We start from the raw sequence: 22,530 nt of genomic DNA, 5'->3' as shown, positions 1-22,530 counted from the left end.
AAAGGGAGACCGAACCCAGAGGGGCAGCCTAGGTTTAGCTGCCATCTTCATCTTTGCCTCCTGCAGTCTTTTTGCCTTGGCCCTGCGGTTCTGGAACCAGATTTTGACCTGGGTCTCTGAGGTTCAGAGAGCTGGAGAACTGTGCACGCTCTGATGGAGAGGCGCCAGGAGCTGGGATGTGGCGAAGAGGCTGGCGATTGGTCTTGTGTTTCCTCAGGGTGCAGGTGGTGGAGCTTCCCTCTAGATGGAGAAGGGTCACCATTAAGAGTTGAACTGTGTTGCTCAAAAAGATGTAGAAGTCCTAATTCCCAGTACCTCAGAATGTGATCTTATTTAGAGATAAGGTCTTTATAACTAGTTAGGATGAGGTCGTACTGCATTCAGGGATGGGCCCTTAGTCCTGTATGACTGGTGTTCCTATAACAAGTCAGCCTGTGAAGACACAGAAACAAAATGCCATGTGCAGACAAGAGGTAGATACATCCTACATGATGTGGCCACAAGCCAGGGAGAGGAGGAGGCAATATGAAGACAGAGGCCGAAATTGGAGGGAGTGAGATTACTAGAAGTCGGGCCTTTTGGTGGTGATGGGCCACCAGAATCTGGAAGGAGCAAGAAATGCATTCTCCACTAGAGCCTTTGGTGGAAATGTAGCCCTACTGACACTTTGATTTCAAACTGATGACATTTAGAACTGTGAGAGAATAAATTTCAATCATCTTATGCTCCTGGTTTCTGGAAATTTATTATGCAGCCACAGGAAAATAATACAAATGGCTAAATGAAAAAGACAATAAGAAGCATTGACAAGGATATTTTGAAATTGGAATCTTCCTACATTGCTTGTGGGAAACAGTTGCAGTTCCCTACAATGTTAAAAATAGAGTTAACATCTAAGACCTGAGAATCTCACACTTCCATGTATACCTAAGAAAAACAAATTTATATGTCTACACTAAAAATTGTGCCTGAGTGTTCATAGCCTCTCTATTCATAATGGCCAAAATGTGGCTACAGCCAAATGCCTGTTAACTGATGTGTGGATAAGCATGGCAATAAAGTAGTGAATAATACATCCTACATGGATGAACCTTGAAGACATTATGCTAAGTGAAAGATGCCATAGCGACCACCTGTCATGATTCCACTAACATGAAATGTCTGGAATAGGCAAATCCATGGAGAACCCAGTTGATTAGTGATTGCCTAAGACTGAAACAGGAGGAGGAGTACAAAGTGACTGCTAGTAGTTAAAGGATTTTTTTATAGCAATGAAAATGTACTAAAATTAGATAATAGTAATGGATTTATAACTTTTAAAAACCATTAAATTTTATACTTAAAAGAGTTAATTTTACTGTTGGGTTACCAAGACAGGTCACTTAATATCATAATTTTTAAGGCATTCTTTCCTCTCTGTTCTTTCAGTTTGCCTTTAATGAGTATCTATAATGTGCCAGATCCTCTTCTAATCTCTAAGAACATAATGGTTCACCAGCTTAGTCCCTTGGAACCTGTATTTTAGCAACTATAGAAAAAACGGAAACTTATTGAATGTGAGGTCATATGAAGGTGATGATTTGGCCCTATTCCTAGGTATGGAGTTAAAGTGTGCAAAGTTAGAATGACCACCAGCAGGCTGGGAGATTGTGGCTAGCTGACCTGTTTCTTTTTAGTTTCTTTTCTTTCTCTTTTCTGCTGTATTTGCAACCCTCTTAGCAAAAACCTAGAAGGGTCATGAGAGTATCCCTGTTCATTTTGAACTGCTTCTGAGACCACCATAGCTGTTACTAAAGTCCTTGAGCAGTGCTATACTTGAACTCCTTTAGTCCAGCAGTTGCCTTAGCTTTTTGAACAGAAAGAAAGCCTTTGTTCTTCCATCTAACCTACTGCTATGTCTTCTTCCTTGTAATGGGGGAGTTTTTCAAATGTCTTAAGGAAACTCCCTTTTCTACAGATGTTTTCAGACTTCCACACCAAACAAGAAGTTTCCATAGAAGATGGGAAGAGTGAGTTGGTACAGATGGGGTTAGTCAGCCTGGGCAGGGAATCTGCTTTCCTGAAGTTCCTGCCCATGATGTGACTTGTTCGAGCCCCTGCCCCATTCAGGAAAATCTGGCAGCCCTCTTCTGGCTTTTCTTCCAGTAATTAGTAGTTCTGCAGTTTGATGTATTCTCGCTTCTATTTGTAGATAAGATGCAGTATATTCAAGCTGAGAAAAACAACAGGGGCGCGATGGAGGCGGCCTCACTTTTCCTACAGTTCCTTTTGGAACTCCAGGAGGAAGGCTGGTTCCGTGGCTTTTTGGATGCCTTAAACCAAGCAGGTGAGTTCATTCTTCTTACAAATCAGAGCTTATTTCTTTGTTTTGTCAGAATGCTATAAAAGTGAAGAGCTAATAATTTTGAGGTATTCAAAATACTATTTTCAGGCTCATAACATACTTGTCTATCTGAAACATCCAAAGGAATCTACAGAGATTATTGTAACTAATGTGAGAGATTAGCAAGGTCATTGGATGTAAGATCAGTATACAAAACTAGTTGCATTTCTGCCTGGTGGAAGCAAACAGAAATGAAATGCCATTTATAACAGTAATAAAAAGATGATGTATTGGGGAATAAATCTAACAAAATATTTGTAAAATCTGGATGGAGAAAATGATACAATGTTAATGAGAAACATTACAGACATCCTAAGTAGAGAGGTACATCCCTGCACATGGAAAGTAAGACTTGATACCATTATAATGTCAGTTCACCTTATTTTTATCTGTATATTTAATGCAATTCTAATAAAAATCTTATATGCCTTTCCAATGGGCTTAACAAACTGATTTTAAGATCTATATGAAAGAATCATGATCTCAGAATAGTCAAGACACCTTTGCATAAGAATTAGGTAAATTGGCCTTTCCCTTCTGGGTGTTGAGATTTATTAAAAAGCTGGGCATGGTGGCATGCGCCCATATTTTCAGCTATTCAAAATTATTGCTTGAATCCATGAGTTTGAGACCAGCCTAGGCAACATGGTGAGACCATCATCTCAAAAACAACAACAAAACTACAGAGTTTCTTACAGAGACCCACACATCTGATATTTTAAAGACCACTGGGAACAGAGGATCACTGGGAAATGGGGAACTATTCAATAAATAGCAGTTGACCATTATAATTGAGATAATGTTAAAAAACAAATACACCCTAACTTTCAGATCCACATAGATATAAATAAGTTTGTATTTCTTACGAATTTAAGAGAATTTAAAGACTTAAATATAGCAGCCAATTTTTAAGCCATTTTAGAAAATAACAGAATAGTTTTCTTACATGAGGGCATGGCAGGATTTGTGAAACAAGATATTAAAGCATTAGCCATAAAAGAAAGCTTGGTAAATTTGATGAACTGTTCTTAATTTAATGTTTTCATAAGTCACTTAAAGAAAGTAAAAAAAAAAAAAAAAAACAAGTCACAAGGTGGGAGAGGATAATTGTAAAATATATACTTACCAAATAATATTTTAAAATCAATCAGGAAAAGGAAGAAAACACTCACTGACCAAAAGATGTGGACAGATATTTCAAAGAACAGGATGTATGAAAGGTGAATAAATAAATGAAAAGATTCTCAGCCCATTTAGCAATTAGGAAACTATAAATAGGAACCCATTGAGGCAGCATTTTTTTAACTACTTGACAGCAAACTTAAGTCCAACAGTGTGAAGGTGTGAAGAAGACATTTAATAATGGAAAATCTTAAATATTGCTATATATATAAACAGACACAACTCTTTTGAAAAACAATTTGACATTGTCTGGTAGAATTCAACTGTCATTTTTCCCTTTTTCCAAGTTTTATTCTTTAGTTTATGCGCTAGAAAAATATACATTTCAGAATACACATACCATAATGTTTGTAGTATAATTGTTTGTAATAACAAAAGCAAGCAAACAAAACTGGAAGCAACCCCAATATCCTCATAGAGAAGAATGGAAAAGCAAGTTTTATAATGTTCACACAGTAGTCCATTAAACTACAATAAAAATGTGTGAACATACCTCTAGATGACAACTCAGAGAAATCTTAGAAATGCAATATTTAATTTTTTAAAAAGTCAGAGAAGCTTAAATGTCATAGGATATAATATTTATGACGTCCCAAACAAATTAAACTAAACATAACATTGTTTAAGGAAGCAAACATATGTCATGTGACCATTCCCAAACAAACAAATCAGGAGTGATATATCAAATACACAACAGTGATTTCTTTGGTGAGGGGATAGAAAGCTGGGGAAGAGAAGGTATACACAAATGGTAAGATATTCTTGTTCTTACTATAAGTAGTGGGTTCACATGTGTACATTTTGGTGTGTTTTTTATGTGTTACAACTATTCTATTATGTTATCAACCATTGCAGAGCTTTTTTAAAAAAATATTTATTTTTTAATTGTAGTTGGACACAATACCTTTATTTTATTTATTGTTACGTGGTACTGAGGATCAAACCCAGGGCCTTGCCTATGATGGGCGAGCACTTTACCGATGAGCAACAACCCCAGCCCTGTTGCATATCTTTTAAATTTCTATTTTTAGAGCTATGATATGTTTCTAAGTCTTACTTGTCCACACCTATAAAGTCAGTCTTACCCAGAGATATGAAAGACATCTTGGAAATCATGTGACCCAACCTCCCTCCTGTACATGAGGAAACTAAGGCCTTGAGAGGAGGTTTGCCCAGGGTCACACAGATAACTGGCATTTTTGCTAGAGTTAGAATGTAGGTCTACTGATGGCTTTCTGTTGGGGTAATTTGTTGCACTGAGATATTAGACTGTGAAGAGTAGGCATTGAATTTCAACACCAAATCAGCCACTTAACTATTTAAGGGATTTTAGCCAAGTTACTTGCCTTTCTGATTCTCCAGTTTACTCATTTGTCAAAGAAACCAAAGGATAATTTTCTTTTTGTGTTGTAAACAATGAGTAAGAGACACGTATATGAAGAACCTAGCACAATGCATACAAAGAGGCACTAATCAAAATACAGTTGTTATACAATTATTATTTGCATTGTAGTAGAATGATTTAAAACCGGGCAAATTAAGGAAAACTTGTCATTACTACAGGAAAACAAATTCTGATGATGAGGTGTCTTCTATTACCTGTGTCCTCATATTGTAACACCAGTATGTTAAATTTGCACAATGTTAAAAGCAAAACACACACTGTCCTTCCCTAGGTATTAGAATTCCTCAAGAGGCCCACATATATATAATCAGTATAATTGCAGTTCTTTTATGAAAATTGATGTGGTTTTATTTTTCAAAAAAATTTAGGTGAAAATGTTTAAATATTGGTTCCAATATTGTGAACTGAGACTTTTCTGCTTTTGTTTATAGGATTAAAAGTTGTTGACTTATTTTCTTTCATTTCCTAAACTTGCCTTAAAATTTCTCTAAATTTGTTACTGTAATATATGCCTATTTATTCCGAACAATTTAAATGGTACAGAAGGGTCAAGTGAGCCTCCTTCTGTTTACCTTCCCCACTACCTCTTATACAACCCTCTTCAGAGAAACCACTGTTTCTCCATTTGGGGGATATACCTAATATAGGTTATTATGAGTTACTAAAACCCCTTATTAATTTATAAGTAAAAATGGCACTTCTAAATTCTACTTTAAAATAAAATGAGGTTTAGCAATAAAAATATAAGAACAAATAGGCAAGAAAAGAAACAAAAGTAAATTTGAACAGGAAGAAATAAAATATCTTTGTTTGTAGATGAGATGGTTTATGTAGAAAACTGTAACAATTTTAAAAGAACTGTTAAAACTGATAAATTCAGAGAAGTTTCAGGATACAATATCAATAACCCAAATCAGTTGCTTATCCATATATTATATAACAACCCAAAAAGTTATAAGAAAATAATTCCATTTATAATAGCACCAAAAATAATAAAATGCTTAGGAATAAACCTAACCAAGTAGGTGAAAGACTCATACCCTGAAAACTATAAAATATTGCTGAAAAAAAATGAAAGAAGATAGAAATAAATTGAAAGACAACCCATGTTCATGAATTAGAAGATGGTCTTAATTTTAGGGGATTGCTACTATCCAAAGTAATCTACTGACTCAATGCAACCCTTTCAGAATTCTAATGGCAGTTTTTTGCAGAAATAGGAAAATTTATTCTAAAATTCATGGAATCTCAAGACACCTTCAAATAGTTAAAATTGTGAAAAAAGAAAAATAAATGCATAAGACTTACACTTCCTGATTTTTTGAAACATATTACAAAGCTATAGCAATTAAAAGAGTGTGGAACTGGTTATGGAGACAAATACACCAATATCCCAGAAATAAACTCTACAGAGTATAATGGTCAAATGTTCTTTAACAAAGGTACCAATACTACGCAATGGAGAAAGCACAGTCTCTTTCACATATGGCATTGGAAAACTTGATACTCATATGGAAAAGAATGAAGTTGGACACTTATACATATGTTAGTGCTCTCCAGAAAAACAGAATCAGTAGGTTATAGTGTGTGTGTGTATGTCTGTATAAAGGGATGTATCTGTATACACAGGTGTTATATATATGCATGTGTATCTACGTATAAGTATAGTGGGAATCAGCTCATACAATTGTAGAGACTGAAAATTCCCATGATCTGCTGTCTGCAAGCTGGAGAGCCAGGAAAGTCAGTAGTATAATTCAGTCTGAGTCTGAAAACCTAAGTACCAAAGGGCTGCTGGTGTGAGTTCTAAAGTTGTAAGATCAAAGAACTAGGAACACTGTTGTCTCAGGATGAGAAAATGGATGTCTGAGCTCAAGAAAAGAGAGAATGTGCCCTTCCTCTGACTTTTTGTCCTATTTGTGTCCTTGACAATGGATTGAATGATGCCTGTGTACATTTTACAATATTTACTCAGTCCACTGATTCACATTCTGGAATAACCTTCACAGATGTACCCAGAAATATTTTACCAGCTATTCGGTCATTCCTTAGTCCAATCAAGTTCATACAAAATTAACTATCACACACTGTATACAAAAATTAATTCAACCTTAGTTAAAGGCATAAAACTCTTAGAAAAAGACAAGGGGAAAACATCATGACACTGACTTTGGCAATGATTTCTTGGATATGACATCAACTTGATAAATAAGAAAAGGAGAAAATAGACGAGTGAATACCCATCCCTTTAACATGTTATATCTTTACTATGGGATAATATATAGTAGTCAAAAAGATGAAGGAGATCTATTCAGGAATACTGTATTAGGATATAATATTATATAAAGGAATCAAGTTGCAGAAATAATGTGCATCATGCAATTCCATTTTGTAAAAAAGGACAAACCCAGATTATATATGGGTTTTTCATGGAACTTCATTGAAAAAATATGAAAGGAAACTAAACTGTTAATGTTCATTATCTCTGTGAGGTTGGAGAGGGCAAGAGTTTCAAGTGCAAGACGATTGTAAAATTTTCAACCTATATGCATTGCATGGTTTTAATTTCTGACTACTTAATTAAATATTGCATATATAGTTTTTTAAAATTAAGAATGAACCAACAATTATCTGGCAGTGTCTTAAGTTTTTTTAATTTTATAGATTCAGCAATATTAAAAAGTGATAGAAAAGCATATGTAACAAAGCAAAAAATAAATGAAGCTATATCAACTCTTGAAAACTTTTGTGCATCAAAAGACACAATCAATAGAATGGAAAGTGAACCCATGAATTGGAGAAAATATTTACTAGTCAACATCTGTAAGGGATTAATATCCAGATTATATAAAGAACGGTAACTCAACAAAAAATCCAATAACATGATTAAGAATCAGTCCAAGGACTTCCTGTTTCTTCATATGTGATATACAAATGCTCAACAAACATATGAAAAGATGCTTAGCATCACTAAGCATTAAATAAATGAAAATTAAAACTGTAATGAATTTTCATCTCACACTCATTATGATAACTTCTATCAGAAATTCAAAGTAACCCATATTGGTGAGATATGGAGAAATGAACTCTTGTGCACTATTGGTAAGATGGTAAAATGGTATAACTTATGGAAAACAGTATGGAGAGTCCTTTCAAACCTTAGAATCATCATATGATCCAGTAATACTAATTTTGGCATATTTCTGAAAGAATTGAAAGTAGCATCTTAAAGAGATATTTGCACACCCATGTTCATAGCAGCATTATTCACAGTAGGTAAGAGATGGAAGTAAATCAAATTTCCATCATCAGATGAACAGATAAATGTAATGTGGAATTGGGTCAGGGATGTAGCTCAGTGGTAGAGCACTTTGCTTAACATGTGCTGAGGGCCTAAGTTGATCCCATACACAAAAAATATGTTTATACATGGAATATTATTCAACTCTTAAAAAGAAGGAGCTGGATGCAGTGTTGCATGCCTGTAGTCCTCATCAACTTGGGAGGCTGAGGCAGGAGTATCACAAGTTCAAGGCTAGCCTCAGCAAATCAGCAAAGCCCTAAGCAAGTTTGTCTCAAAAAGGGCTGGGGATGTAGGAATTAAGATTTATGTTTCTTCTTGCCTTCTTTACTGCTTTGTTCTGAGAAGATAGACATGAGAATTTGATTTATTTAAAGGCAAATCAGGAGGTGTAGGTGGAATTCATGGAACATTTTGGAAGATTTTATACTAAGGCCAAATATAAGACTTCATGTTTGTCCTTACTTTACTATTTTCTCCTAAAAGATAATAAACATTGTTGGAAATCCTAAACTTATTGGGGAGCTAAGATGCATATTATTTTATTTTTGAAAAATCATTAATGACAGGTAATTTATAGGTGTTTTTGAGTTCTGTCACTTTACATTTAAACGTGATTGTAGGATATTAACATCAAAGTATTTCTTGTTACTCTCATAAAAGTCCTCATTTTCTTTCTTTTCAGGTTATTCTGGACTTTATGAAGCCATTGAAAATTGGGATTTCAACAAAATTGAAAAGTTAGAAGTGTACAGAACACTTTTAAAACGTTTGCAACCAGAATTTAAAAACAGAATTATTCCTTTAGAAATCCTTCCTGAACTAGCTGAATGTTTAATTAGTCAGGAATGTGAAGAAATTAGACAGGTAAGTTGACATAAAATACTAGATTTGGAGGAAATAGAATATGGGATGTAGCTTTTGTTTTCTATACTATTTTAAACCTAAGAAAGATAATTGAAACTAAAAAAAAAAAAAATCCTCATGTCTAAGGTATTATTTCCTAAAATAGTACTTTTAACATGAATTGAGTAATTTTTATGTCAAAGTTTTAAAGTTTGACCTATTTTCAGTTAAAATTACCTCATTACTTTTCTGAATAATGTTTAATGCAAATTTAAATAAAACTGAACTGTTAAGCAAATGAAAAAGGCTATAGGCTAGGAGTTAAGAATTTAGGCTCTGGACATAAATAAATTTTATTAAATTTGTAGTGTAACTGTGTACTAGCAGTGTGATCCTGGGCAATTTATTTAGCTTCTGTAAACATCTGTGTCTTCATGCATAAAGTGGGAACAATTATAGTACCTAAATAATATGGTATTTTTATAAGGGTTAAATGAGATAGTATATGTAAAGTGTTGATAGAAGCCTGACACATAGTATATGTGCAATAAATTTTAGTTACTACGATTAACAATAAAGTCATGTAAATTCCTCTATCCTGAAGAAAACCACTTGTTAATATTATAATCATCCTAATATCTATTTATGCCAGTCTATCTCAAAGGAGATGGGAAATCTTGGTTTGAAATAATGATATCATGTTTAAAGGACAAGAATGAAGGAAAGAATATCTTAAGTGATAGTGTTGAATGGGGTAAAAATGGCAATAACGAACACCCATAGGTCCTCAATTTGCAATGATTTTTAAATCAGATAACACTTGAAAACTCATAAATGGAAAACATTTTTGAAATAATCAATAAACTGTATTTTCCTTACTTAGACTTGTTACAACAAGGGGATGATAGCAGGTTCAGAGAAACTGATCGAATGCCTTCTGAAATCAGACAAGGAGAACTGGCCCAAGGTTTTGAAACTTGCTTTGGAGAAGGAACAGAACAACCTCAGTGAAATGTGGCTGGTAGAGAAAGGTAGGGCGTGCCAAGAACAACTCAGAAAGGGAAGAGGGAAGGTTCAGAAACTCGACTCAACTTGGGACTTCCCTATTCCCACCTGTTTTTACTTATTCTCACAGGCACTTTTCCCTTCAGATACCTAAGGCTATATCTCTACTAAGAGGCCAGCATGATGCTGTGTTGTGGGAGGGAGGTAGCTACTTGCCTATGGATTTGGTTTGTTTGTATGTAACTCCTCAACATGGAGCAGAACAAACTGCTGTCATCCAGAATTAGACCATCAGGTCCAAAGAATTTGGTGCAGGCAGGTTCTGAGCTTCCAGTTTAGGTTATCAGAGAAATAGCTTGTGTACTCTTGAGTTGAAGGTTCAAACTCCAGGACTTACCTCTTTTTAGAGTAGAATCATGATAGACACTGCCTGGTTTTCTCACCTGGCAGCCATCTGGAAGCGAACAAAACGTGTGAATGAAGAAGAATCTGCTGCGATTGTCTGTGCCATCATTTGGCTCCTTGAGACTGACATCTCAGAGCCTTGCCTTACAGGCTGAGTTTGGTAAACATCTGAGTGTCTAGTCTTGGTTTCAGCTAGACTTCTATTGATTAAAAGTTGTTCGGGAATCTATATAAATACACATCTACTTTCTTGGGTCAGGAATTAGTCAGAGATGGGAGACATGAATGTCTGCTAAGAAGAAGCTTCTCTTTTTAGTGTACATATGAATTCCTTGGAAGCCTTTTTAAAATGCAGATTCTAATCCAGTAGGGGCTTAAGATTTGCATTTCTAACAAGCTTCCAGAGTTACTGGTTCCATGTTTTATACCTTGAATAATTAGTTCTTTGTGTGGTGCAGGGGATTGAATCCAGGCCCTTGTGCATGTCAGTCAAGCATTCTACCAACTGAGCTATATCCCCAGCCCTACAATAATTAGTTCTAAATGACTTTGGAGTTCAAATATCAAATGGAGACTTCACACTCAAGATGATTCTCTTAATTGTTTGAGAAGTGAAGGGATGTGGTTGTGGGAAATTAATGGAAGTTTAAAATTTTATCAAAACTGTAATCAGATTACATTAAGATTCTAAGTTCTTCCTTTGTCTATTCACATAGGTGAAAAAGATATTGAAAATAAAGATCTGGAGGATGATGAAATTGAAACTTCTGAAATACACATTTTCTTGCAGGAAGATCCAGAACACCAGAATCTTAGTCAGAATTCCCAGGCACCCTCAGGTACCGGCATTGCTTGTTCTTTTTCATAATGGGGTTCTTCAGGTATTTGTGGGGGGATATATTTTGCACTGCCAGAAGTCACAGCCTTGTGATTTTTTTTAAAGGAAATTTTTTTAATAAAGAAAAGATAATTTAAGTTAAAATATATACTTTATGGTTAGAATTGTCATTTGATTTTCTGTGACTGCTTCTTCTGCTTTTAGCTTATCTTTTTTTTTTCTTCATTCTTGTTTTATCACCAAGAAATTATTGTGGCTACATTGAATTATGGCTACATTGAAAAGGCAGAGTCCTCTCAGAACCTCAGTGTCTGAAAAATCCAACAGCGGCCTTACTTTCTGAAAAAATACTTGTGTTTGTTAGCCACTTGTTCAGTTTCCTTCTAAGATCCCAGGGCTGCCATGCCAGCTATGTGCACTGCACAAATGTACCTGACTGAGAACCAGCCTGTAGTATTTGCCAGTGCATGGAGGGATTGTGTCCTACCAGAGGGCTCCTTGTTTTCAAACATCAGGCAATGTATAAGTACTTATTAATGGTCCTGTAAGGTCCCCTTATGTTGTTTTTTTTTTGTTGTTGTTGTTTTCTATGGACCTGTATTTATTTATTTGTATGGGATGTTGAGAATCGAACCCCGTGCATCACACATGCTAGACAAGTGCTCTACCACTAAGCCACAACCCCAGTCCCCCTTAAGTTTCTTGAAATATATTTTCATGATCATCTTATGAAGAGACCAGAAGGTTACGTAATATGCCAGAATAAAATGATATTTATAAAAGGATATAAGGAATGAAATTAGGATTAATAATAAGTAGTGTTTGAAGAAAAAAATGCAAATTTTAGGATGACATGAAAAGAAAATTTGCGTGTTACTTCTTCGACTGAATGATACCAGTTTCTTGTCACTCTGATATAAAATGGATAACGATAAGTTGATTTAAATATTTCTGAGATGTAAAGATCCTGATGTGTCATTTAAGTGAAGTTAATTCTCTTAATCTTTTAGAAATTCTCCCTTTTTAAAAAATGGGTAAATTAAACTCTTTAGACCAAAGACTTTTCACGCTCTTAACATGTCATATTCTTACCTGGTATTGAGATAAAATCTCTGAGTATTTTTTAAAAATTTGAGAGCCTGAAAAATTACAAAGCATGGTTATTCCCCAAGAAGAAATTGCTTTGAGAATCTGTATTAAGTTTGTTTTCCTTTAATGATCTTGGAGGGCATTTTTGTCTTGTTCCACATAGTGTTGCCTATAACTAACTGGTGGTCGTCTGTCTTGCCCTGAATTAGGCCATTCTTGCTTTGCATTCTCTTTATGGGATTCTGTATTGTTTAAGAAAGAATTCATTCCAATATTTTCCCCCTTCTTGCCATCGATACTTTGGCATTGAGAGAAAATTCTTCACTTCAAATGATTGGAGAAAGCTAGAATGGTTAATGAGACAAGATTCTAAGGAGATTGAGACAGGATAATCAACCAAAACCTTTCTTGCTACAGTCAGATTCATGTCCATTTGACTACAGCTAATGCCATAATTCCTTAGAGCGGTAACCATTGGTAATTTTTTTTCCTTTTGTATCATAGAAATGTCTCGAACTAACTTGAAACCAAGAAATTACCAACTAGAGCTTGCTTTGCCTGCTAAGGAAGGAAAAAATACAATAATATGTGCTCCTACTGGTAAGCCAATCACTATTACTCATACCTCTCTGCTCCCTTTCCCCCTTTAAAAAAAAAAAGAGATTTATTTATTTATTTTTAATTTGTTCTACTTAGTTGTACATGATAGCAAAATGCATTTCAATTCATTGTACACAAATGGAGCGCAACATTTCATTCTTTGGTTGTACCCAGTGTAGAGATGCACTATTTGTGCAATCATACATGTATTTAGGGTAGTGATGTCCATCTCATTCCACCATTTTTCCTGCCCTTATAACCCCTTTCCACCCTCCCCTTCTTTTTTCCCCTTTTATTGAATACTGGCAATAAGGAAGATTCAGTTTTTTTCCTGTTCCATTTGTCTTTGAGAAAACTATCCTATTAATGTAGTCTCACGTATTTTAAGGAATTTGAACAATGAAATTGAACAATGAAAGAAAATGAATTTGAACAATGAAAGAAAAATGCCCTCTTTTAGTATGCTTTTGATCCTGGTTATTCAAGTGCAGGTAACTTGGGAAGTTGCTTGATTATTTTTTAGTTATAGCTTAAATTCTGCAGTCGTTCATCCCTCTAAATGATCAGTTTACTTACCTGCCCACTGGTGTTAGGAGAGCCAAAAGAAACACCTTTCTATAGCACTATCTAATACCATGTTACATGTTTTCTTTTTCCTTGTTTATTAAAAGGTTGTGGGAAAACCTTAGTTTCACTTCTTATTTGTGAACATCATCTTAAAAATTTTCCACAAGGACGAAAAGGGAAAGTTGCTTTTTTTGCTAATCATGTCCCTGTGTATGAGCAGCAGAAGTCTGTGTTCTTGAGCTATTTCGAAAGGCTTGGGTAGGTATAACAGTCAGTCCAACTCCTTTTTTTCTACCTTTAATCAATGAATGTGTTTTCTGTTTTGCTCTTTTAAAGCCACAATTTAAAAAAAAATTGTAATAGAGATTCAGCTTTTATATAACCTAGATGTAATTCAGATTGCTTTTGTTAGCTATGCCAGAAATCCTAATCTGATTTGCTCTTACAGGGTGATTAAATGATTAATTGATAAGTTTGACATTTAAATGGCACATTTGATTTCTTTGATGATTTTATAATTTATTTGACAGTTCCCTTGTAAGTACTCTTTTTTTCTTTTAGTGACTTGAAAAAATAATATATTCTATCAGTTATAATGAGTTTGCATTGGTCAATCACTTGCTCTATGTCAGGATATATTCTTTTTGAACTTAGGGAGAACTTCATCAGTTGCTCTTCTGATCTAGTGCTTCATCTTTGTGTTTCCTCATTCAGGAGGATGGTAACATAGGATTTCTGTCTCTTCCCAGGTACAGTGTTGCAGGCATTTCTGGAGCAACAACTGAAAATGTCCCAGTAGAACAGACTATTAAGAACAATGACATCATCATTTTAACACCCCAGATTATTGTGAACAATCTCAAAAATGGAACTATTCCATCACTGTCTGTCTTTACTTTGATGATATTTGATGAATGCCATAACACCAATAAACACCACCCATACAATATGATCATGTTCAATTATCTAGATCAGAAACTTGGAGGATCTTCAGACCCACTGCCCCAGGTATCTTCAAAGTCAGATGTACTCCTCAGAAAAGCTATTATCTTCCTAAATCCTCCTTTACTTACTTTTTTTTTCTTTTGGTACCAGAGATTGAATTCAGGAGTGCTTAACCACTGAGCAACATCCCCAGCCCTTTTTTGTATTTTATTTAGGGCAGGGTCTCACTGAGTTGCTCAGGGCCTTGCTAAGTTGTTGAGGCTGGCTTTGAACTCAGTAATTCTCCTGACTCAGTCTCAGTGCCACTAGTATTATAGGTATGTGCCACTGTACCCAGGCCTATTTACTTACTCTTGTGGCTACATTTGAGGTTGTTCCATGTCCCTTTGGACATGGAAGGCTGACTATACGCATCATCCACCTCTCTGTGCCTTACATGGTTCTCAGGACTGGGGGTGCAAATACGTAAAGAAATATTTCTTGTCCTCAAACACCTGAGTTTTCCTGGGGAGACAGTTATGTAAGAATTATGTCACAATTTATCATAATGGTGTGTTGTGGAGATAGGTATAAGGTACAGCCAGAACAGGAGTGAAAATACTCCTATGTGTGCTAAAAAAAGTAAGGCAAGACCTGACAGAAGTTGGGTTAAGTAGGGCTTAGAGGCTGAGGCAGGAAAATTGCAAGTTCTGGGATATTTCAGCAACTTAGTAAGATCATCTCAAAATAAAAAAACCAAAAAGGACTGAAATTGTATCTCCGTGATAAAGGGTCCCTGAGTTCAATCCCCAGTTAAAAAATAAAAAAGGCAGGGGGTGAGGGGCTAGGCAGAAACTAATAGGAGTTTGCCAGGTAGATGGCTGGGTGGTTTTCATTAAGAGGGTGCTGTGTGTCCAGAGGCAGAGTTCTGAAAGAGCCTGGTGTGCTCCAGAATCTTGAGATTCTTCAGTGATACTTGTGTATAGAGTGTGAGGTAGGGAACAGCCGTAGGCAAGGCGGAATGAAAGAGGTGGGGGCAATGCCTGGTAGAGCAAGATGCCTGGAGACACCAGAGGGTGTGGGGTTAGTGGGCAAGTGGATGCATTAGTGTGAGAGGAGAGGAATGACATGTTTGATGTCATATCAGAAGGGTCGATTCAGAGAGTCGTTATTACATGGATTAGGAAGCAAAAGAAATCTCTGGTGTATAACTTCTCTTTTGAACATTGCTGAGTATCATCGATATATGAAAGGGAGTGGGAGCTGGGGAGAGTGGAGAGAATTTGAAATCTGAGGGAGAACTGTAAGAGACACTGAAAAATTCCTTGATTGTATGGGGGACTCAAATGTGGTTGGAAACTATGGATTTATGGTATATCAGTCTGCACATATGTCAAGTTCAACAGCCCTAATAATTATCCATCTGGGGAGTGCAGGTTAAAAGAAATTTAGTATGGTGCTCACAGACCAAAAATAGAACCTTTCCATATAAATCACCTTTCTTATAGCCTATTCTTCTAGAATAACTTTGATGTTAATTACATTTCTTGCTGGTTAGATGGTTATTTAATGATTATTGCACAGCTGTTGGAGGGAGGTAGCTTACTAAATCTGCACAGATACCATTGCAAATAAATAGCTATGATTTCCCAACTTTACAGAGAGCTGCAGGTGCTTGTCCAAAGACACATAGTTATTGTGACATGGCTGAGATTGGAATGGATTTGTGTCAATTTCAGTCCTTTTCCTTTTCAGTATGATGTTCTCCACATCATAGGGGACACAAGGCAAAAGAAAAGAGAATCCTTGCCCTGAAAGTTTTCCCTGTCTCAGTTTCTAGGCTGCTTAGTGTTTAGCTGAGCTGTAACTCTTGTACTCATGCTTTGCTGATTAGGACCTTTTTATTTGTAATTTCATAGAGAATGTTAGGGGAAAAAAGCTAATGTTGGAATGGTCTTACAGGTTGTTGGGCTGACTGCCTCAGTTGGTGTTGGGGATGCCAAAACCACAGATGAAGCCATGCTTTACATCTGCAAACTGTGTGCTTCTCTTGATGCAACAGTGATAGCAACAGTCAGAGACAACTTGGAGGAACTGGAGCAAGTGGTTTATAAGCCCCAGAAATGTAAGTGGTATCCAAGAACAAGCTCTTGGGAATTTTTAACACTCTCTGCTACCCCTAGTTCAGGGTGATTTACACGAACACTGAACTTTGGCCCTTTATTTGTTTAGGAGAAAATATTTAACCCCAAACCTGGGAAACAGTCATATAACATTTCCAGTCTTTCTTCCTGTGTTGTCTTCCCTCCACATGGATGAACATTAGAAATGGCCTATAAGGAGCAAAAATTTCTACTTTGGCTCCATAAAACCCAGATAAAGGTCCTAGCAATGTGAATGAGAGGATGAGAAAATCTAAGCAGGTAGAAAGCCAACGGCTGGCCTAGTCCTTCCCTGTGCTCCATGCCTGAGCCAGGTACTGTGTGGTCATCATCATTTAAATACATATCTGAGGGCTGGGATTGCAGCTCAGTGGTAGAGCACTTGTCTAGCATGTGTGAGGCCCTGGGTTCGATCCTCAACATCACATAAAAATAAATAAAAGTATTATGTCCGTCTATAACTAAAAAAAAAAATTTAAAAAATATGTATCTGATAAATGTAGTTTAAATTATCTGAATTCACCTTCTTTGACCTCAAAAGATCAGAATATTATCTTTAAAATAAGATCGACTCACAAATATTTGTTTATTGACTTTATTATTATACTAATCCTGCAAGGGCAAGAGAGATTCAAGAGATACACCCTTGCTCTCTGAGCAGCACAGGACTGTATGAGTCTAAGGCAAAACAAATACTTATGTAATCGGGAGGACACGGGTAAGTTCCTGATGGGGAACAATCTGTAAGGAATGGAGAGAAGGTACCCAGCATTTTAACATCACGTATAAATTTCTTTGTAATCTGGCCCCTCCAGCCTTCTGAGCCTCCTCTCTTCCCAAATCCCATAAACCCAACCATGTTGCATTCCTCTGAGTTCCCACATGTGCCATGAGCTTTCTCCCTTTGAGCTCTTGCCCATGCTGTCCTTTCCCCATGACTACTCTTGCTCCTTTCTTTCTTCCCATAGTTATTCAACAACACTGCCTCCCCCCAAAACATTAGCTATTCTGCTCCTGTACTCCATGGTACCTTGCCCCTACTTAGGTTATAGAACTCTCCTATGAGTTCAGCCCTCTATGGAGCATGAGTGTGTTCTTTTCAACTGTCTATCACCAGAACATAGCACATGATAGGCAATTAATAAGATTCTGCTGAAAGAATACAACCATGTGTGGACACTCTTGGGGGCTGAGTAGGAAAGGAGAACAGCAAAGCACAGAGACAGGATTCGAGTGTGCCACTTGCAGAACAGGAGGGCTTTGGCTTGTCAGAGGTAACAGGGCAGCTGAGTGAGAAACCAAAGCATGGGGAACAAATGTCAGAGTCAGTGTGGTGAGCAATAGGGAGCCAAGTTTTTTGAGCATTTGTTGTACGATTAAGACCATCTGCCAGTGAACTTGGGATCTCTAATTTTCCAGAGGAAGTAAAAGGTTTGGAGATACCCACATTGAACTACGATTTGTTCTTCCCTAAAAGTACTTACTTGCCTTTGATGGTTCTAGTTTCCAGGAAAGTGGAATCACGGACTACCAACAAATTTAAATTCATCGTATCTCAGCTGATGAGGGACATAGAGAGTCTGGCAAGGAATATCTGTGCAGAATTTGGTGAGTTCTCTTAACTCTCAGTGAGATAAGTCTCATATATTGTGTCCCTTCCATTGGAATAGCCGTAGAGCGTTCACTAGTGGCTTTCTACTTTCTCTTTCACTTAGACAATGTCAACACCATATTTTTTTAAATTTTAATTTAATTTAATTAATTAATTTATTTTTAGGTGGACACAATATCTTTATTTTATTTTTTTAAATGTGTGCTAAGGATCGAACCCAGTGCCTCACGCATGCCAGGAGAGCGCACTACCACTTGAGCCACATCCCCAGCCCCAGATATGGACTTTCTTAATCATAGGTTATTCAGGAGCCTAATAAGTTCTCCTTTATTCTCTCTTGCCTGTTTTTCTTTTTAAATGTCATGTAAATTGTTTGGACATGCACATCTTGAAAAATACGTTTAAATCAGTTTATCAGCTTTCTTGACCTTCCAAATTAGCTTTCTGTACTGACTTTCCTATTCATATAACATGAAACCACCATTCTCCTGCTGGTGATTAAAACCTAGAGGTGATTTAAAAAAATAATTTTTTAGTTGTCAATGGACCTTTATTTATATGTGGTGCTGGGAATCAAACCCAGTGCCTCAAATATGCTAGGCAAGTGTTCTACCACTGAGCCACAACCCCAGCCACTAGAGGTGATCTTTGGTATATATATATATATATATATATATATATATATATATATATATATTTTTTTTTTTTTTTCATTTGAAACTCCCTCGTGGAGTAACCAAGTTCTGTCCTTCCACTTTTTATTCATTCTTCCATTCATGAAATATTTATCGTTCTAGGCACTGGGCTAGGCAACGGAAATATTGAGATTAAAGATAAAGTCCCACAAGAGAGAGAAATAGAGAGAGAGACGTATAGAGACCCTGCCCTCAGGGAACTCAAGAGTCAAATAATGGAAATCTGATGCAAATAGTTGCCACGGGGTGAGAAGTCTCACACTGGGCAGCACAGGAGCACCTGGGAACCTTGTCCTGGACTGGGAAGGGCTTTCTGAGGACCTAAGCTGAGAAAATTCTTGAGGGAGTCAATCATGTCAAGGAGAGAAGCAAGTGAGGTTGGAAGGATAGCAGGCAAGGAAGGAAGAAAGAACACAATGAATTCTAGGAGCTTTTTGCTTTTACCTTTCCTTTTCTTACCAAGCTTAACCTAGGACCCATTCTAATAGCCTTATGGCAATTTTCCCACCTTCACTGTCTCTTCCACTTTATGTTCCATTCATTGGTTGGTTTTCTTGACATACCAAGTTTATGTACATATAGCCTTTTGCCTAGGAAATAATTGTTGAACTCTAATGCACATGGATAATTTGCTTCCCTTTATCTTTACAATTCCAACTTGGATTTAGCCGTTGCTTGAACATGTTCATTCATTCTTTCAGTGCCAAGCAATGTGCTAGGGAATATAGTGTGAAATCCTGAGGTGTAGCTTCTGTCCTCATGAAATTTCCAATCTAAGGGCAAAGCCAAAATTAAGTAGTGAAACTTCTGGATTGGCTGGGTGCTGATCATCAGCTATGTTTCAGGCAAAGGGAACTCAATCTGCCAAGGTCAGCAGACTAGAGAAAGTATGGGGAATTCCATTAGTCCTATAAAGTGAAAGAAGGGAAGTGGAATGGCTAGAGGTGAAAATTAAAAGTAGGTCAAGGCCAGACACCAGAGATCCCTGTTCACCCTTTGTGAATAGAGGCACTAGCCTGTTTTTACTTTAATGAAATACCTGTGACTGGGTAACTGATAAAGAAAAGAAACTTATTTAGCTCCTTGTTTTGGAGGCTAAAAGCCTAAACAAAATGGCACAGGCTCTGGTGAAGGTCTCATGGTGGATGGCATTGGTGTAGGAGTACATGTGAGAGGATGAGATCCCATCTCCAGACAGGAAGCCAGAGTAGAGCCAGGGAGGGGCTTCTTCTTTTTTAACAACCCTCTCACAAGAACTACTTTAGTCCCTTCTAAGGGCAGTGTCTCCTCCTAGGCCCCATCTCTTAACATGGCCACACTGGGACTGATCTTTGAATGCATGAGCCTTTTGATAGACGCTTAGCCATATCTAAACCATAGCACCAGGGTAGGAGTTTGGCTTGAGGAATCCATTGGAGGCGTTTATGCAGTTGGGAAGCATGGTTTCTCACCTGAAATTTTGTAAACACCCTCTAGCTTCTGGGTGGGGTAAGAATTGAGGAAACAAGGGAAGAGGTGGGGAGAGCAGTTCATTGGTCATCTGGGAGCAAGGTGACATGGTGAAGTGGCAGAGGAAGGGAGAGATGGGGTGGAGTCGCATGATTTTCTACTTTCTTATTCCTCTAACCCCTGGTACATTGCCTTCCATCTTTCCATCGTATCCTTTCAATTGGTCATTTCCAAATTGCTTAAGTTGTTTTTACACCTATTCAATTCAGTAAATACTTGGTGGTTCATCTAGTTTCTGTTGGCCATCTTGTTTGTCACTGGGGCTAGGAAAGAGGCATGTTACATGTTAGAGCAGTCTCCTTTGTTCCTCTTTCTAAAAATGAATGGACGAGGGGAATTTTAATGTACTGTTCTCATCTGGAGGAGCCCCAGAAAACTGATATGTTTCAGGCAAAGGGAACTCAATCTGCAAGACCAAGCCATTTGAAAACAGCCCAGGCTTTGCCTTCCTCATCTTTTTATCCTCAGCCCTAAACAGAGCCTGGACCATAGCAAACTCTGTTTTTGAACCAAGGAGTTGAGGCTTAGCTTAGGGGATGCATACAGAGGTGTCCGTAACATGCATCTCTTGAGTTCCTGTTATGTCTGGCCCTCTTATTCTGTTTGACTGCTCTCTGGAGATCAGATGGCCTAAGTTCACAGCAAAGCAGAACAGGCTGTGTTGAGTCTTGAATCTCCTGCTTTTATACACCCTCTGGTGAAGCTCTTGAGACCTGTTATTTTTACTCACTACTTCTTTATTTTTAAAGGCAAAGTCCCCCTCCCACCTCCCAAGTCCATTGTTGTATCTCTGTGATCCTTTTAGTTGTCATAGCCAATAGAATTAGGGCATCAGACACTCTGGGTTTGAATTCTGGCCCTCCCCACTCTTTCTATCTGTGGGACTTTGGTAAATTACTTAGCTTTCCTGAATTTCCTATAAACAACTAGAAAGTGTAATCTCTACCTCATGAGTTTGTGAAATTATGAAAGTAAGACCCTGTGATTCTTGGTACATAGTTGAGGACTCAGTAAATAACCATATGTACACAGAAACACACTGCTTAAGGCTCAGACTGTTGCAGGAGGCATACCCTGTTTAAAGATAGTAAGAAAGGAAATCAGAGCATGGGGCGTGCTAGAACCTTAAGTGATTGACCATATGGCACAGTGAAAAGCTTTTTTTTCCTCCCCAGGAAACTTATTTCAAACTCAAAATGGGGACTTTGGAACACAGAAGTATGAACAACGGATTGTTGGAGTTCATAAAGCAGGCATGGTGTTTCGACTGCCAGACAAAGAGGAAGAGAGCAGGATTTGCAAAGCACTATTTCTGTATACTTCATACTTGCGGGTATGTTACTTCTTTTCAAAGGCTATTTTAGTCATAGCATCCCCTGGGAGCTGCACTGTGGTAGCCGAGGAGAGTCTATTAACATCTATCTCATCCTCTCCCCAAGAACTCATTTAGGAATCTTTGATTTGAAAGGAAAGTTCTGAGCCAGACATGGTGCATGCCTGCAATCCCAGCGACTTGGGAGGCTGAGGCAGGAAGATGGCAAGTTCAAGACTAGCATCAGCAACTTAGCAAAACTCTAAGTAACTTAGTGAAACCCTTTTATAAATAAAATATAAAAAGGGCAGGGGATGTGCTCAGTGGTTAAATGCCTCTGGGTTCAATCCCTGGTGAGGCATTATTTCTGAAATGATAATAGTGGAGGTAACAGGACTGAAACTTGACCATCACTTCAGCAGTCCCATGTTTGACATGGTTGGGAAAAATTGGGTGATGATAAGAAGACATTTTCTTGATATGTGACCAGTAGTAGCCATCTTTAAAGCCTATGTGAGTCCCATTGCCTGAACCTGTGATTTCTTGCTTCTGATAAAGTCCCGTGCTCAGAAATCTAGGGTCTCTGGTTAACCCAGGAACAACAGTAATAATCATCACCTTTGCTCATTGTGTCACTGAAAATATTTTAAAATGCATTCAGTTAGCATGTGTTTGTAGAATTTTAATTATCTTAA

The 22,530-nt window shown here is 37.1% G+C and overlaps 1 protein-coding gene across 4 annotated transcripts in view; it reads left to right on the top strand.

The window, feature by feature from the left end:
• Positions 1-22,530, top strand: part of Rigi (RNA sensor RIG-I) — an 81,894-nt gene that overhangs the window by 41,053 nt on the left and 18,311 nt on the right. For all 4 annotated transcript variants that reach the window (XM_078047738.1, XM_078047737.1, XM_005326172.4 and 1 more), the window contains 10 exons: positions 2,192-2,326; positions 8,957-9,138; positions 10,001-10,148; positions 11,244-11,366; positions 12,959-13,054; positions 13,726-13,879; positions 14,371-14,629; positions 16,508-16,670; positions 18,211-18,315; positions 21,699-21,856. In XM_078047738.1, coding sequence (XP_077903864.1) covers positions 2,197-2,326; positions 8,957-9,138; positions 10,001-10,148; positions 11,244-11,366; positions 12,959-13,054; positions 13,726-13,879; positions 14,371-14,629; positions 16,508-16,670; positions 18,211-18,315; positions 21,699-21,856 — 1,518 coding nt within the window. In that variant the 5' untranslated portion in view covers positions 2,192-2,196. The remainder of the gene's footprint in view (positions 1-2,191; positions 2,327-8,956; positions 9,139-10,000; positions 10,149-11,243; positions 11,367-12,958; positions 13,055-13,725; positions 13,880-14,370; positions 14,630-16,507; positions 16,671-18,210; positions 18,316-21,698; positions 21,857-22,530) is intronic.

This window comes from Ictidomys tridecemlineatus, chromosome 4 (assembly GCF_052094955.1).
Source record: "Ictidomys tridecemlineatus isolate mIctTri1 chromosome 4, mIctTri1.hap1, whole genome shotgun sequence".
NCBI lineage: Eukaryota > Metazoa > Chordata > Mammalia > Rodentia > Sciuridae > Ictidomys > Ictidomys tridecemlineatus.
Note: the sequence above shows the minus strand (reverse complement) of the source record. Positions and strands in the feature narration are given on the sequence as shown.